This window comes from Poeciliopsis prolifica, unplaced genomic scaffold (assembly GCF_027474105.1).
Source record: "Poeciliopsis prolifica strain line A6 unplaced genomic scaffold, Auburn_PproV2 SCAFFOLD007, whole genome shotgun sequence".
In the NCBI taxonomy this organism is placed as follows: domain Eukaryota; kingdom Metazoa; phylum Chordata; class Actinopteri; order Cyprinodontiformes; family Poeciliidae; genus Poeciliopsis; species Poeciliopsis prolifica.
This window is the reverse complement of record NW_026562382.1, coordinates 16,115,909-16,133,673: the sequence shown is the minus strand read 5'-3', so window position 1 is coordinate 16,133,673 and position 17,765 is coordinate 16,115,909. Positions and strand designations below refer to the sequence as shown.

Here is a 17,765-nt window from a genome sequence, read left to right as displayed (position 1 = left end):
ACAGGTGATATTGGCTTTATTTCTCCTTTGATGATTTTGCTGGATCATCGTCAGGTCACTTGACTTCAAAACCTCCATCATCATCACCATCATCATCACACATCACCTGGAAACTCGCTGCCTTTACTGGGGAACGCCATTTCTTAGTCCAACGTTTGACAGTTCATTTGGTTCACTGCAATTCCCCAGTTTTATAGGTCCTGCCCTCTCTCTCTCTACGGCAGCCCGTGAGGTACGTATTAAACAAAAAAATCCCAAAACATTACAAAATACCATTAAACCAAATAAATCACCAACAATGCAAACCAAAACAGACAAACATACATAAACAATCTGCAACAGTCTTAAATTAGAAATTCATTTAAATTGTTTAGTTTAAATAAACTACAAATAATTTAGACATTTCATTTTACAATCCGTTACACTAAATTTTAAGATATTTCCAAGACTTCTCGTTTAGAAACCGGACAGCGCCTCTCAAATCCCGTCCTGTCACAGTCTCTGCTCCGGGTTTTCACCGTAACCTCGTAACGTCACAAGTAGTACGTGGACGCGGAAGTGAGCAGCCAGCTGTTACAGGTTGACATCAGGCAGGTGTTCTGGCACAACACGGCTCCTCGGTCAACATGCTGAAGGCGGTCATTTTAATCGGAGGCCCCCAAAAAGGTGAGAGTCCACCTGCGTCCTGTCCTGACGCCACAGTCGGTGATGTTTTTGTGTTATTGAGGGGAAGCTAAGCTGCTAATGCTAACAAACTGGCTGAGCTTGTTTATGTGACTGACGTGGCTTAATCCGAAGACACACAAATCAAGACATCTTCTCGTTATGTTTAATGTCACCTCGTCTATGCTCTCAACCTATTTAAAGCTGAAGGAGAGATTCTTTTGAAATTACACTTGAACAAGATTTATTTTGCCACCATAACAGAATACATGTATCCCATGTTCATCGTTCTGGATCAGCTGCAGATGTTTGACATTTTCGGCAGAATGGTGAAGACACTGTGCAGTGATCAATGTGATCACTGCACACTGCACATGTTGCTGTGACATCTTCAAAATAGACTTTGAAGATGTCTATTTTTTTTGCTCAGGAAATGGATGACCTTTTCAAAAATCATGTTGGGACTTTAGTCCTTTTAACCCTGGAGATGTCAGACCTCCATCACTTATTTCTAGAGTGATCAGGTGTGAAATCTATGTACTCACAGACTCTATATCTATATTTATGCTGACTCTATATTGTTCCTTTTAAGGTCCAAAAGTAACAACTTCAGTTTCAGCTGAAGACAGCTTTCACATTTTTACACACTGACTTTTTTTTTTGTCTTTCTGTGCATCTGTTCAGAGCTTCAAATGGTGACATCGTAAAGTAAAGCTGTGTATCATCTGTGTATTTATGGTTGCTATTTTTATTCCTTATTGTAATTTTGGAAAGTGGGTGCATGTATATATTAAATAAGAGAGACACTAAGATGAAACCTTGCTGTACCCCTGATGGGATTTATGTTGGCTCAAGTGAAAACTTACCTGTTGTCACAGATAAGTCTCTGTTCTTTAGGTAAGACTCAAATCGGTCCAGTGTTTACCAGATAACGATATATTAAAATGTGTTTTTAAAGGTAATCTGGTGTTTTGTTTTGGGGTTTTTTTTCCAGGGACAAGATTCAGACCATTGTCTTTTGAAGTTCCCAAACCATTGTTTCCAGTGGCTGGTGTGCCCATGCTTCAGCACCATATTGAGGCGTGTGCCAAAGTGAGTGCCTCTTTCAGGTTGTGTACAGAGCTACAGTTACATCTCAATAAATGAGAATTTGTGAATTTTCTCAATTTTGAGAGACTGATAAATGGCATACATGAACACTTACTCACTGACTTTAATTATTTTTAGTCATTTAATTATTTAGGTTTTAAATTGTTCTTTTGTGTCCTGTATTTTCTGAAAGCATACTATTGGTTAAACTTGTACGTTGTTACATAACTTTACAAAGTGATGCACATTTCTTTTTCTGACCCAACTTCACTTTTTCAATTAAGTTTTTTGAAACTTAAAATGATCAGTCCTTTATTTTGTTCTAGAGTTATTTAAATTGAGCCACAGACAAATTATTTTACCTTTGAATTTAATCTTTACCAATTAATGGGCCTGCTGCAAGTTATCCAGCTTCATCCATAATTATTATGATGTTTTTGACGGTCTTTGTTTCCTCTGAAATAAATTTTCTTGTTTTTTTTTGTGTGTTTGTTTGTTTAGGTACCAAACTTAAAGGAGATTTTGCTCATCGGCTTTTATCAGCCAAACGAAGAACTGAACCGATTCCTGTTTAATGCACAGCAGGAGTTCAAAATGTCCATCAGGTGAACAAGAGAGCTTTTGTCTTCATCATTAGAGAAATACAGAAAATGCATTTTTCTTTAAAACATACTTTTGTTATTTAAATCTATGGGAAAGGAGGAATTTTACAGCTCTAATGCACCAAGATTGCTAAACAATTACAGCTATCTCTTTGTTCTCCACTCTGCACTGCAGGTATTTACAGGAGTTTGCAGCCCTGGGAACTGGAGGGGGCATTTATCACTTCAGAGATCAGATTCTCTCTGGCAGTCCAGAGGCTTTCTTTGTTCTGAATGCTGATGTTTGCTCAGCGTTTCCTCTCACAGAGATGCTCAACTTCCAGAAAGAGCACGGAGAGCCAAACAGTTTTGTTATTCTAGGGACAACGGTGAGATTTTACGATTAGTGGCCACTGTTGTTTTGCTCACTTTTATTCAAACTTTTATGTTAGACTCTTAATGTGAAAACTTCTCAACTCTCAGGCAAACAGGAAGCAGTCCATGAATTATGGTTGCATTGTGGAGAACGAGGAAACAAATGAGGTATTCACCGCCCCTTATCTGGTCTACATCACCATTCATCCGTGTTTAAACTTTGAGAGACTTTGAAGATGATACTTTAAAAAAAGTCTATTTTTTTTGCTCAGGTTCTGCATTATGTGGAAAAGCCCAGCACATTTGTGAGCGATATTATCAACTGTGGTATATACCTGTTTAACCCGGAGATCTTCCAGCACATCGGCTCCGTCTTTCAGAAGAACCAGCAGGACATGTTGCTGTGAGTTGCAGCACTTTTCTCTTTTATGAGGATCTGAGGCTGCATGTGAAAACCATCTTCTCATTTCTTTGATCCTCTTCATTTGTTTACTTTTTCCATTTCTTTCCTTCCACGCCATGTTTTCTGTTTCCTTACACAATCATCAGTTATCCATACGATGGGTAAGTTGGTATGTTTAGGCTGTGTGGTGTGACTTTAGAACAACTAGAGTATGTGGTGAGCTTTAATCCACAAAAAGCTGAGATAACAATGGTGTTTGTGTGAATGCTTGCCTAAATCAAAGTTCTCCAAAGAATGCTTTGTGTTTGACTTGTTTATAAGTTGGCCCTTTATTTTTTTTTTGAGTAATTTACTTCAAATCAGAGAAGTGGAAATCTGATATACTGTTTGTTGGATTTGTCTGGATATTCTGTCTCCACCACCTGCTGGTATGTTTGTTTCTTCCTTCAAATCCTTGCCGTCGCAACACTTTTGATATATTCAGTTGGCTTCAGTTGGTCAGAAAAATCCGGTAGTCTGTGATCCTCCAGCTAGTGGGGTTGTAAGGTGTGTGATCCCCCAACAGCCTTAGTGTGAACACCTATTTTTAGCTGAACCTTTGGCAACTATGAAACTTGTGTAGTGTCTTCTAAACGTGAGAATCATTGACAGAACATTGGAAAATGATATTTTCCTTCCTGTTTAGGTATTTAGTCAAGCAGAAATGACCAAAAATGTCAATGTGCAAACCTGGTGGAGACTCAACTTCAAAGTGGGACAAATAATTTTAGTAATCAAGTATTCCATACATTTTTCTAACAATTAATCTATTAATCAGATTTAAAAATAAATAAAAAATGGAAAATTGTACAGATTTTTTCTGTAACAACACTGTTTTAATATGCAAATAAATATTTCAGTTGCTTTTTTTTTAATGAGAGAACAAAACATTTAGTGCTGAAAACACAATAACGTAGCATTCCTCAGTGAAACTGAACGGGGTGAAGATAAAGCTGCTCCACTTGGGTAAAACATACAAAGTTGGTTTTATCCTAAATGCAAAATGTAGATATAATGGATATAATTTTGACTTAATTGCTGCTCTGAATAAGATATTCTTTCACAATTGGCCTTGTTTGAGCCTGTATTCTCCAGTTTACAATCGATTACTAAATTAGTTGAAGATTAATCTGATTAATCGTTTCAGCCCTTCTTCAAAGGCTTGAATGAGGCAATATAATAAAAGTCATAGGGTGTGAATACTTTTACATGCATTATAGACTTTAGTATTTTTTATCAATATTTATCTGTATAATTCATGCAAAATACTTGAGACAAGCTTATACCCAATGGTTTAACACATTTTACAAACTGGTTTAAAGATATGAAAAGGGCAAATTGACCTGGAGAGCATTTGTTTAGTCTAGAATAATATTTACAACAGTGTTGGAGTCAGAGCAGAATAGGTGAAACTTTCAGTGATCCTGAATGCCTTTTTTTGCTTGTTTTTTATTCTTGACATTTTATCCTCCTTCATGTTATGCCTGCAGCTGCTTACATACGCTTAAACACCACACTGCTCTCACAATGGTACACAAAGGACATTTAAGAAATCTGAGGAAAAGACAACCCGCACCATGAATAATTCACCCGCTAACATCAATGGACCTTAACTGGAGCGGGTGCTGAATCAGCAAACTTTGGAGCACATCAGAAATTCTTGATAGAAATGAGAAGGCCTTTACTGCAGTCTCTCAGGGATTGCTCTGCTTCTTCTCACATTCACTCTTCTCTTATTAAGTCTTTGATTATGGGTGTGATCCTTTAAAATATTCTTTTTCATCAATATTTAAGACTGATTAATATGGAGAATGTAAACTCTTCTTTAAAATATTTTTGGGAGGGGTTACTGCTAAGTAATTAGCTTTGGTTTCACCACTGAACCCATCGAAGTCTACATGCCTTTTATGTGTCTTATCTTAAACTGCAGGCTAGGTAATAGTTTAATCGTAGCTGTGTTTTATTTGTTAAAGAAAAGCGACTTTTGGAGGTATCAGGGTCACTGGGGACAGCATGTGACAGATGTAGAGCGGATGCTCCATGTACCGAGGCTAATAGCAGGTTCAATTCCTAACCTTGAAACCTTTGCAGCAAGATCCTTTTCTCTTATTACCTGTTTGATTCTCGTCAATTAAGATTTTGTGCAACAAAATCTCAAAATAATGGAAGAAAAACTAGATAATTTTGTTACTGGATTGTTTTTTGTTTACAAGTTATGTCTTAAAAGTGGATAAAATGCGCATTTTTGTTTTAAGCATTTGAATATAATATAACTGAGGTTCCTGTGCAACCTGCAGCTGGATTTGTTTGTTTATTTGGATCTCTATTCACTATTTCCATCACAATGTGAGGTCCACGTCATAAAAATAACATTTATAACACAATTGATGTAACATTAGTTTCAAAGTATATGGATTCATAAATGTGCCATTTTACCACTTTACATAATTAAATAATTAAACATAACTCTTAAAACCTCTAGCATTTGTTTGACTTAAAACAGATGAAGAGCAGGAGTTTCATGTTATCATTTATCTAGAAATGGCCGCCTTTTGCATGATGAAAGAGTAAAACAACATTTTAAAGCAGACCTTGTATTAAAACTGTGCAAAGTGTAGCTAAATAAAAGTTGATTAAAACCAATATTTCTCTAAAACAAAAAAAAAAGCATAACTGGGTAATTTTAACGTAAATCTTTGTGCGTATTGATAATTTTTATGTATATGGAACAATTCAGCTGAACTAAATGTTTGGTTATTTTTTTCTGAATCGAGAAAAATATCTTCTAAAATTGATGCAAACACAAAAGTTCTTGGAAACTGATACCACTGCTCACAACCCAAAGCTTCACGTCTCCTTTGCTTTTTAGTTGCTGTATATCACAACATATATGTTTGTCACAGTTTTTGGTCAATTTCTTAAATTTTTATGAAGACTTTTAGTGGCATAATGCCATGGTTTACAAGGTTTTTAGAAAATTCAAATGCAATGATTGTTTTTATGAAACATTCTGTTTTCATGTGGACAAGCCTTGAAAACTTTAGTTGCTGTTTATGCACCACTAATTTATTTTAAGTAGCTTGTGCAGATGAAATTTTAAATAATACTTGGGTTAGAAGGGCAAAAAAACTGCCGTTAGCCCAGACACCCACGTTGTCCTATAGCTTCATAAAGTTTTTATTAATTGATGCCTAAATGTTTGAAGTTCTCAACCTAAGTCTGAGAATCTGTTTGGTGCAGAGAGGAGCCAACCAACGGCTGGCACAGAGCGGAAGCCATCAGGCTGGAGCAGGACATATTTACTGCCCTGGCCGGACAGGGCAAACTCTACGTCTACAAAACCCTCAGCTTCTGGAGCCAGATTAAATCTGCAGGGTGAGTGAAACATTTTCAACCTGCCGCTTCACAGACATCGTGATCTTTAATGCTGTTGCAACAAATCTGGTAGCCCACTCAGTTGTGACTCAGACAAGAATCTGATTTGTTTCCGCTTTTGTTTGCTGTCAAACTATTTTTGTTCCGTTTTACAGGTCTGCGATTTATGCCAGTCGATTGTACCTCAATCAATATCACACAACTCATCCTGAAAGACTGGCTCCTAATAAAGAGGGAGGACCCAAAATAACTGGTACGACTTATAAACTTGCTGTACATCCACCCCAAAAAATATTGACTGGTACACGTCAACTCACCCTCACTTTCCTTCTGCACAGGTAATGTCTATATTCATCCTACAGCCAATATTGATCCCACTGCTGTGGTAAGAACTCTAAATAGAAACACAATACCTCTGTTTAAATACAGCAATGTAACAGTAGCCAAGAATACATGGGATACAGCAGAGGCAGACTTAGTCATACTGGGGCATGGGATCCCTCTGCTTTACCATTGCATGCATTTCTAACACTTATTGGTCTAAAACCTTCTGGTTGATTGTTGCTTATTGCTACAAGTTGGCTTCATCTGTTAAGTTGCTGATAGTTGTGGTTCTCTCAAAATCTCACTTGTTAGCCTCTTGTTTTTAAAACAATGCGATCACGGTACGCTTGATTGAGGTCAGAGGTCACCAGTTTGTTTTCCCAAAAAGTCACATGAGTAACTTTGATTGTTGCTGAGGGTTTCCTCATTGACCTCTACTGGTAACAGTCAGTGCAACTAAACATAAATAAACTCCAAAGTGCCTCACAGACAACTGAATCTTTATATTATGTAACTGTAAACAATTGTCAACAAATGAAATATGTGCAAGTTCTTGTCTCTTTTTGTCTAAAAACAGTAATAATGTTTATTCAAGAGGAATATTTAAGAGTTTTTTTTTTTAATTTGCTGTTGTATTTATTTCTGCAGTTGGGTCCCAACGTCTCAATTGGCACCGGTGTTACTATCGGTGCCGGGGTCAGAGTTCGAGAATCAATCATTCTTCATGGTGCAAACCTACAGGTAAGACATTGTGTGCACTGAACTCAAGTCAAAAGTTTTTGTTTTTTTTTCAATGTAATATCTTCTTACTGTGTAAAAATTTTAAAATTTGCTTAACCCTCTCAGGCTGAAATTACTTGAAAAGACTGTTTAAGTTGTTGCAAATCTGCAACCCCTGCCTGGAGAGGGTTAATATGAAGATGACCTTTGAGCTAAAGGTCTTTATATTTTAGTGCCAATGTCGCATCTGACATTCCTAAAGTACATCATCACCCTCATCTGTCTCCAGAAATATTGTTGCCACCGCCTGGCACCAAGATGTCACAGTTAACGATTTTCTGACTGCTATAATTTAATCCCATGTCTCTTATGAAGACCAGAGGACATTTAAACTGGATTTATTCCACTGGAGATTTATTGGCTTTTATTGCATAATCCATACAAGGCCAAATTCTTAGTTGATGTATTCCTCTAAATAAATGCTCCCTGCTGGATGTCTCAATATTATTTTACTGGATATCTGAAATGCATTGATGTTTTAGTCAAAGTACAATCAGCTGTTAATTAGTTCTTGATTCTTTTTTATTATTGTATTTATTCTTTTTCAGGATCAGTGCTGTGTTTTGAACAGCATTGTGGGATGGGATAGTACCATAGGCAAGTGGGCAAGAGTAGAAGGAACTCCCAGTGACCCAAACCCAAATGATCCATTTGCAAAGATTGACAGCGAGACGCTCTTCAGAGATGGAAAACTCACACCTTCTATAACTATTCTTGGTAAGCCTCACTGAATGTCTTTGTGACATCATGTCAGACACAAATGAAGTGGAGGGCTCTACTTCCTAACTAGGAACCTCTGAAGGCTGTTTGCCTTGGATTTTATTTCAGTTCATCAGAGTAAATTAGGCTGTAGGAAAAACACTTTCATCAAATGTTTATTTTTGAAAGCCGCTCGTCATTCACCTTCTCCTTCACAACTTTCTGTTGGTCTGTAAGGCTGCGTTCACACTGCAGCTTGAAGTGACCCCTTCACAATGTTTTTTTTTGTCTAGTCTGATTTTTATGTTTTTTTTTTTTTTTTTTGCCATTCCAAATGTTTGCAACATTCAGGTCATTTGCAGTGTGAAATGCAAATGACCTGAAAGTGTCCCACATGCACAGTAGAGGGCGCAATAACGTCAGCGTTCTCAGTGTTTTGCCAACCGCCATAAAAAGAAGCAGCTCTCAGTGTTTGCGGAAGTAAACATGGATGCTAACGGTGGAGCGTAGCTTTCGATTTTAAAGTTGTTGTCCAACCGGAATCAGCACTTCATTATAGGCACCAGGTGATGGTGAATAAAATTCCAAAAGAAATGAGTGAAAAGCAGATAACCGATCAAGTCCAGAGACACAAAATCAGAAAACCCCAATAAGTTAGATTGAATTTGTTGTCATGCGACAAGATGTGTACTGCACATTAATGGTGATTAATTTTTAATAGAGCAAAGGACAGAACTTTTTAAAGGCCCTGCATCCAATTTAAATTCCTCTTATCACACTGACTCTGTTTTGACTGGGGATTAATTTTTTGCTCTCATCATTGGTGTACTGTTTTTGTTTTCCGCACAGGATTTAAATCTCTTTTCTTCCTCCTCAGGCTGCAACGTGACCATTCCTTCTGAGGTGATCATACTGAACTCCATTGTGCTTCCACACAAAGATCTGAACCGCGGCTTCAAAAACCAAATCATCCTTTAGTATCTGCTTCACTGTTGTTCCTCTGCACAATGAAGGCTGCTGCTGGCCAAGCGCTGGCTCTGATGGAGAGTTTCTGTACATAAGATGTTTAAGATGGATATGAAAAGCCTTCATTAAACTGTTTTTGAAAAATAGGTGTTTATATATTGTTCTTAAGAATTTGTGCAACACTGGACAGCAACATACATGTTGATATACCTTCAGTCATGCCAGTCATTTTAATATCTATAAATGTGAGGAGTAATTCTTTAAAATAATGAAACAAAATCTCTGGTAATTTAATGAGTGGCTTCCTTGTTAGATTCATAAAATTGACTACCATCAAAATAAATCAGCAGGATTTAAGACTTGCGCTGCAATCAAGTGGCATCGCCTTTCTAAATGTGGATTTGCTCCACCTCTGTACCATGCATACTTAAACAGCGCCTTGGCAATCACTGGAGAAGCTGCTCCAAATTATTCCTTCAGCTTCTTTAACATTTGCTTATTAAGCCCTGAGCGCTCATGATCACTTCAGCAGTTTTGTTCAAATTAGTGCAACAAGAGTCTCTATTAGAGTTGAACATTTTGGTGCTGCAGCAGCTGCGTACTGATGTAATCATGTCTGTTAGTGTACAGTACTTTCCTGTGTTGATTTGAGGTTTGTTTTTCTGACTGTCTTAATGGAGTCGGCTCTCTGTTGGCCTTTTTCTGCGGTTTGTAGGAATCTCATCAGCGCAGATTAAACTTTAACTTGCTATTAGCACATGAAGTCTGATGAAAATATAACTACATCTTAACTGTTGAGACAGTGGGCAGTTTTTCCTTCTTGAGGAATAATGAGATTCTTACAATATATTTCACAGCATTTCTTTGGTTGTTTTTACAAACTTTCTCTTCAATCAATAACTCGTGATTAAAATTTTATTCACCTTTGAAACTGGCAAAAGGAAATACATTTTTATATATCTTACGACTGATTGTTTTGCAATCTGCTTTTCTTATTTATGACACTGATGGAAATGTCTGCATCCAAACAGGAAGTAGAAAATTATCAAAATGGGTGTTAATTTCTGTAATTTGTTTCAAATGTGAGTCACTAACTGTTACATGATAATTAAGGTCAGAGGTCTGCAACTTGTGGCCATAAAGCTGCAAAAAGTTCTTTAAACCTTCGACAGTGGCTACTAATAACTGAACCAACAAATGTTTTAGACTGTAATAACTAATGCAGTTTTTAGCAATTTATTCATGATTTTTATGGAATAATTACATCATTAAATTTTTAGTTATGTTTTTTTTCTTTTAAAAACAAATTTTCACAAATCTTAACATATAGAAAATATGTATCCATCCATTTTCTTTTTGTGAAGGTTTTTTTTTAAGATAAAAGGAAGAAATATGGTTCTTTAACTATTTTTCTTTGGTAGATATTTATTAAAAATTATACTGTGTTTTTAAAGTTAACATTCGCAGCCAGAAGCTAGTTTTATTTACCTAAAATGGAGGTAAAAATGGGTTTTCGGATTGTCAAGGTTGATGGTGTAGTAGGCCCCACATTTTTCTTAAAAATCTATTTAGTTTTGGTCTTATGTGATGTTCTCATTTTCTGATAAACTTTATTTCTGGTTTCTATTTGCTGTAACCAATAAATCGTAATCATTGAAGCACTTCAAATGTGTCACTCTGTTTCATAAGTTTTCTTTGTTGAAATAATGAAATGAATTCATGAATTTATTTAATAAATAAATTCTTCTTCTTTTTAACAAATGGACACATTGTGACCAACTTTAGTGCCATCATAAATTCATTTGTTACTCAATGAAAAGTAGTTCAAGACCCTTCCCATAACGGCAGCCTGTCAAATGTTTAACTGTCCAAAATTAGACCATAAAAATATCTGTTTATTTTAATGCAAACTATGATTTATCTGGATACTCAGCCTCGACCACTGAAACATAAAACACATCCGAGTTCATACATCTTGCCATACATGTTCCTTCATGCAGGTTGATGTTATCAAGTGGACATATACTTCAGATTTTGTCACTAAGTATAATTTAAGTGATGAATAAATGTATAATCCATTAAAGAATCTGTAATGTCTTTGATTAAAAATATGTATATTTTGGAGCGCCATCAGACATTATTATATGTATCTTGGTGCTTACATAAAATCTCCCTAAAAATACATTTCAGCTTGCATCATCAAAAAAACATCAAAATAGTGAACAGATACGCTTTCATGGCTGACTTTACAAAAATCCCCAAACAAAAACCGAAACGTTTGTAAGTTCAGCAGACAGACACGTCTAACTGGGACGATGATGGTGGAAAGATCAATTCAGCTCCTCTTTTTATTTGCTTCCAGGCGTCGTGTGAGTGTGTGCTGGACTGCAGCGCAGGAGGTGAACGTACAACCGGCTGCAGGCCAAGTCCAGGGACGTTTCCACTCGAGAGGACAGGTGGAGGGTTCCTGTCTGGATACCGAACGGCTGATAAGGATGATGACTCACAAAAGCCTACAGGAGTGACAAATGAGCTGTCAAATAGAAGCCGACATTTCGCACAGCTCAGATTCATATGGTACAGAGAAATAACGGCGGACTGCCATGCATCACCGGTTAAAGCTAATCTTTTGTTAAACTGTCCTCTGAAATATCTGAATGTGCCAATTCTTTACAGAGGTGGAAAATAGACATTTGTTTCTACTCAGCAGATGTGGAAGAAGGCAAAAAATGACTGTCTTTGGTGAATGCAATGCACCTTCAAACTGAAAAGATATGATTTCAGAAAACTGCTGACCCATTGCGTCTTAAATGAGCCTCCGTGGATCAGACTTGTTTAAAAATACTGACTTTACTACCTTTTTATTGGTATACGTTTGAGTAAAATGAACTATGTTCTTTTATTCTATGAACTACTGACAACATGTCTCTGAAGTTCCATGCAAAAATATTGTATTTGTTTGCAGAAAATGAGAAATGGTAAAAATAACCAAAAAGACGCAATGCTTTCAGACCTCAAATAATGCAAAGAAAACAACAATACGAATGTCTTAACTCAGGAAGAGTTTATAAATCAATATTTGGTGGAATAACCAAGAGGTTTTCAATGGTGTTCTTCATTTTTCACTATCCGTACAACAGCAACCAGAATAAGCATTACATTTTCATCAGTTTTAGCTATAGAAGTTTAACTGGATAAGAACATGAACCAGCCTCTGCTGAGCATGTTCATCAATAAACCTTGGTTATAAAATGGTAATGATAATATAAAAGAAACAGGCCTCTACAACAAAATGCTGAGAACATGAAATAATAGCGATCCTTATCAGGAGTGGCCAGCCTACCAGTATTACTTCAAGGGCAGATTGGAGATCAGAGCATGACTCAGAAAGACGTCTGAAGCACTGCAGGCATCTCTTGTGTTGGTAGCATTGAAACCATTGAATCCATGGTTTCAATGCTACAACAACTGGTGAAAAATAACAGACTCATCTCAAAACATCTTGATACTCCCCAAAACATTTTGGACAATATTGCGCCAAGAGCAGGAGGTTTGTCTCCTCGTACATCTGGAATGAAACTCACCAAACATTGATTTCCAAAGAAGAAAATCATCCCAACAGGGAAATATGATGCTGGCAGTACGGCAGCCTGGAGCTTCTTTACTTGTGCTGAATATTAAGTTCACCTCTGGATGCCTCAACAAAACCCAAAATTTCGGTTTTTGAGTGACCTAGTCAAAGTCCAGTCTTGCATCTGATTGAGATTCTCAACCATAAGCTTAAGCAGTCCATTTGTGCTCGAAATCAAAACAATTCAGCAGAGCAAACATTTTGATACAAAGGAGTCATTTCCTGTTATCTCAAATGCCTGAAGGCAGAAGCTGCTGCTGAAGGTGGAAAATGAAAAGATTGGCTAAACTAAACTCTTTCTTGAGTCTGAGAGGTACAATAACTGAATTAACACACTCCAACATGAGTTAACATTTTTATCCATTCGTGTATATTGTCGCTTCACACCAACAATTTGACATCTTCCTGAAGGTGAACCGATAAAACTGATTGTTTTTACTGAACTCTGGTTTTAGTTACAGAGGAGAAAAATGCATTTTAGCTCCACTGTCTGTTTTTCTCTCTGTATATCTTGGCAACTGTAACATAAAGAAGCAGAGCCAAGCCAGAATTTGTGCTCTCAACACATCTTAGTTCCACTTCCCAGCAGACTAAACCTGCATAAACTCCCCTGTTTTCTCCCTGGTCAAACAGCTCTTCAGCGGAGGATTACACTCCGAGCCTGAAATGAAAAACCCAGTCAGAAAATCGTGTCCACCCACAACTCCTCCAAAGAAAATTTGGCTATTTTAGTTATTCTTTTTTACACAGAATGCACTAATAAGCTTCTTAACAGATATGCTTATAATTTGTTTCATTGTGGAGTTAATATTGACATTTCTTCAGTTTTTACAAATGGAAAAGGATCGCAGCTCCATCCTGGAGGATAATATCAAAATGGAGTTGAGATTGAAAGAAAAAGGAGGATATTTTTTACTAAAGCAAAAGAAAACAAGATTAGTGCAATTAATCACAGCAGAATTAAGAAAAAGGTGATTTTGACTGTGCACAAAAGAAGCAAGAAAGATTTTCACATGTCCATTAAAAGCTTTGAATATCTAATCGCATTTCTTTAATAAATGTGAAAAAACGCGTTTTGTTTAATCCATTCTGGTTCAAACAGAACCACATGCAGCCCCTGTTCTTGCAGTCAATCGTCCTTCAGCGAGCTGCAGAGAAAACCTGCTTTTTGGAGCCGTTAACAAGTTCCTGACATATTTCTGCCCAGATGTTTATCATCAGACCTCACTTCTCTGAATCAGCTGATTTCCTGACACAGAGTGACATTTTTAGCACAGGACAATCATCTTCAACTTGAAAGTCTCTGGACTGTCTGAACATCCACCAATTTCCTTTGACTGTATGGTGATCGCTTGGGCAACATTGTTTAAATTTGGGTCCAAAGGGGTTTTTAAACAGAACCCCTACAAAGCTGGATATAGAATTTAAAAAAAAAGACTAGCAGTGAGGTCTTTGCAAATGAGAAATGTCATTATTTTAAAAGATGGCTCATTTGCACTCAGTACTTGATTCGACCTCCTTTTGCATAATTTACTGCATCAGTGCGGTGTATCATGGAGTCCATCCAGGTCTATGTTGATTTGTCTTTTTCATCATCTCCACCGTAAGTTCTGGTGTCTCTCATTTTCCTCTCATATATTCTCTAAGGGGGTTCAAGTCAAGCCAGTTTGCTGGCAGCAACACACTGATTGAACCAGCTTTTGTGAGTTTGGTCAGGTGCCTTCACCTGCTGGAAAATTAAATTAACATCTTACATAGAGCTTCTCAGCAGAAGGAAGTTGGAAGTGCAGCTTCCTTCTCTAGCTCCTGCTCTTCTCTAGGGAGCAAAGAAGAGCAGAGAAGCACAATTGAACTTCAGCGCGCTCACACACGCGTTTGGATTCAAGTGCTAAAAGACACACTTGATCTCTGCCTGTGGTTGGCACTAAATTCATCTTGCATTAATTAGTGCCTTGTAATTTTCAGTGATGTTTTTTATGCTTTGTGCATCACTGTGAGGTGTAGAAACAGACTTTTAGTGTTTCCTCTTTATCCCTTTTCTCTCCTCTCTTATCTTTACGCCACACCTCTCTCCTTTTATTTTCTCCTCTTTTATTCTCTCTGTGTTCATTGAATTTGAAATAAACCCAAAGCAATTTCTAATACAGTTTTTTTATATATCAGGTGGAGTGTTATAGCAAAAGCTGTAGTGCTTCCCTTGTAAAAGTAAATCTGTTGAACTTTCTGAGAGCTGCACTGCCAGACAGCACACATTTAAAGAAAAAGGACGTTTGGTAGATGGCTGAGTGGACTTTAGATTTAATAAAACATCACTTGATGTGAAAACTTCCCAAAACTGTGTTTATTCCAAAACATAAAACTTGATTTGATCAAACATCTCATACCTTTGTCAGTGTGGTTGAGTGTCCTGCATTTGTTGGGCTTCTCAAAGCACAGCTGTAGCATTTAAGGCATTTAAGACAAACATTTTACAAATTAAATAAAGGTTTCATCCTGACATCATTGGGGAGAAGCTGGTAAAAGGAAGGAAAAGCTTTTCTCTACATTTTATGCCATTTCTCTTTCCAATTGATTTAAAATACCACATTTGTGTCTGATCACATAAGTGTATTGTTATTTTAATGATGTAACCCTCGTAGTGCATCTTTCTGTCTCTATGGCAACACAACGGATGGGGAATATGTTGCTGATACAGAAGGGGAAAATAAACAGGCTGACAGCCACCCACCATCTCAACATGACTGTATGTGTAGTTTCAGGTTACAGAACATAAATGCCCTAAATAGGGATGTAATGCAATTGGAAAAAGAGACCAGAAAACAGATTTCAGCCGAGAAGAAACCAACGGGGGGCCAAAGCTACGAACCGCCTTGAGGTTGACAGAAAAGTTTTCCTCCTCACCTCAGACAGGAACAAGAATGACAAAAATAACAAAAATCAACAAGCCCTGGCCCAAGCATCCTCTGCAATGACAACTGAAAACATTTTGCGCAAACAGATGATGAAACCTTTGCTCATTTGTACTCGAAAAATATCTGAAGCTCAGCCAGACTGGATGGAGAGCATCTCTGAACAGGAATAAACAAGTCTTCACACAAAATTCCCAATTGGATTTTAGTCTAGCTTTGACTTGGGGATTCCAACACCTGGATATGTTTCAATCAAAACTGTTTCCCTGTAGCTCTGGCTGCTGGGGTTCTTGTCCTGGTGGAAGGTAAATCATCCAACCAAAGTCCAAATACTGCGTAGTCACCATCAGTTTGTTTAAGGTCCTTCCATCTTCCCATCAGCCTTGAACAGCTTCCCTGTTTGTACTGCAGAAAAGCATTCCTACTCCACGATTCTGGCACTTATATTTCACCATGGGGATGGTATATCTTCCAGCATTTTGGATCCAAAAAGTAAATACATTTGCATTGGGCCTCATCTGACCAGAGCACATTGTGACTTGATGCTTTTGGTTCTATAATAAATATCATGAAGCAGCTGCATTTATACTCCAAATGAATTACACAATGTGGAGTTCATTTACTTATTATATAAAGACAATGATTTAAGAGTGTAAGAGTAAAGGTTTCTGAATTTGTATAATAAAAGTAAAAGGATGTGCCATTTCATCCATTTAATAAATTAAGGACTTCTTTAAGTTGATCTATTATATGTGATCTAACATATAACATATTATCTTTAACAATTTACCCTCCTTAAATTTCTCTTCATATTAGTTTTCTCTTTATAAATAATAACATTGAGCTTCTTCTTTAAAAGCAAATAATTGCCAATTGAGGGTGGAAACTGCTTAAAGGGAACAGTCAGAATGATCAATAACTCTATATCACGATCAAGCCATGGCATATTTACACCTACAGATAACCTTTGCTAGTGAAAAGAACAAAGGTCAAAAGCCTCCATGCCAATAGGTTTGGCCTTGGCAACATTTGGGCTGGAAAGTGTCTTGAATTATGGGGCTGAGGTAGATGGACCAAATGTATCCCTCTTGCAATATTTATCAGACATGCAAGCCATCGCTCTGCTCTCTGAATGCAAAAGTGGTGGGTGGACAGAACACTATGCATAACATTGCATAATTCAAGGCCATGACACTCTAATGGAGGATGGCAGCATGATTATTTGCATCATTTCCATAAGATCGTAATTTTGCACACTCTGCGCCGCTCAGATTAAAGCATCCGAGAAACGCCCTGTCCTAGGGGGGTTTCTGGGGTGTTTGCCTCTGCTGTGCTGCGCTGGCAGCAGCTGTCAGACAGCTCCTGCATTAAAATGGTCTTATGTATATTGATGTCTTGTCAGAAGATAGTTATGATCACTAACACATCCACATCGCTCTCCCTCGGAGTGAGCTGGGTGCTTAAAGTTTGAACGGACCACCCTGTGTGTTGACAGAGTATCTGCACTGTGAGTGCGATTTAAGCCGGTTTATCACAATACAGCAGAAGTAAAAGGATTTATAATTACATATAGAAACAGAAGTTCCATTGTGATTGATGGTTGATGAAAATGTGTATTTTAAAAGCTGGGACTCCTATTTGAGACGTCTCCTTTGTAAGTGCGTGTCTCTGTTTCCAGTAGAGGGCACTGTGGGTATTCACTGAGGCCTGTCACCTCCTGAGCGTCTGAGCCTGTGACCACCCCAGTGATTACAGTGTTTGAGCAAAGCCGTGCCATATTTGTTTGACTTTGTGGCACTCAGTAAATAGTCAGCAGGGGTGGCATTTGGGGCCATTTTGTTCCTCTAATGTCGCCTCTCTGTAAAACCAGGAAAGCACACACATGACTATTAAAATCACATTTTCCATCGATCTGTCAGCCTTTACAGAGG

The 17,765-nt window shown here is 37.4% G+C and overlaps 1 protein-coding gene across 2 annotated transcripts; it reads left to right on the top strand.

Annotated features, from left to right (window-relative positions):
• The first annotated feature begins 528 nt into the window (after nucleotides 1-528).
• gmppaa (GDP-mannose pyrophosphorylase Aa) lies at nucleotides 529-9,440 on the top strand. 2 transcript variants are annotated; one of them, XM_055032327.1, is made up of 13 exons: nucleotides 529-666; nucleotides 1,658-1,755; nucleotides 2,254-2,357; nucleotides 2,530-2,722; nucleotides 2,817-2,876; nucleotides 2,981-3,111; nucleotides 3,258-3,272; nucleotides 6,391-6,525; nucleotides 6,681-6,778; nucleotides 6,864-6,910; nucleotides 7,498-7,590; nucleotides 8,178-8,346; nucleotides 9,206-9,440. In XM_055032327.1, exons 1-13 carry the CDS (start codon nucleotides 627-629, stop codon nucleotides 9,304-9,306), a joined length of 1,284 nt encoding a protein of 427 aa, XP_054888302.1. In that variant the 5' UTR covers nucleotides 529-626; the 3' UTR covers nucleotides 9,307-9,440. The 2 variants fall into 2 exon arrangements, with proteins under 2 accessions (XP_054888302.1, XP_054888303.1); XM_055032328.1 differs by lacking the exon at nucleotides 3,258-3,272.
• Nucleotides 9,441-17,765: the final 8,325 nt, after the last annotated feature.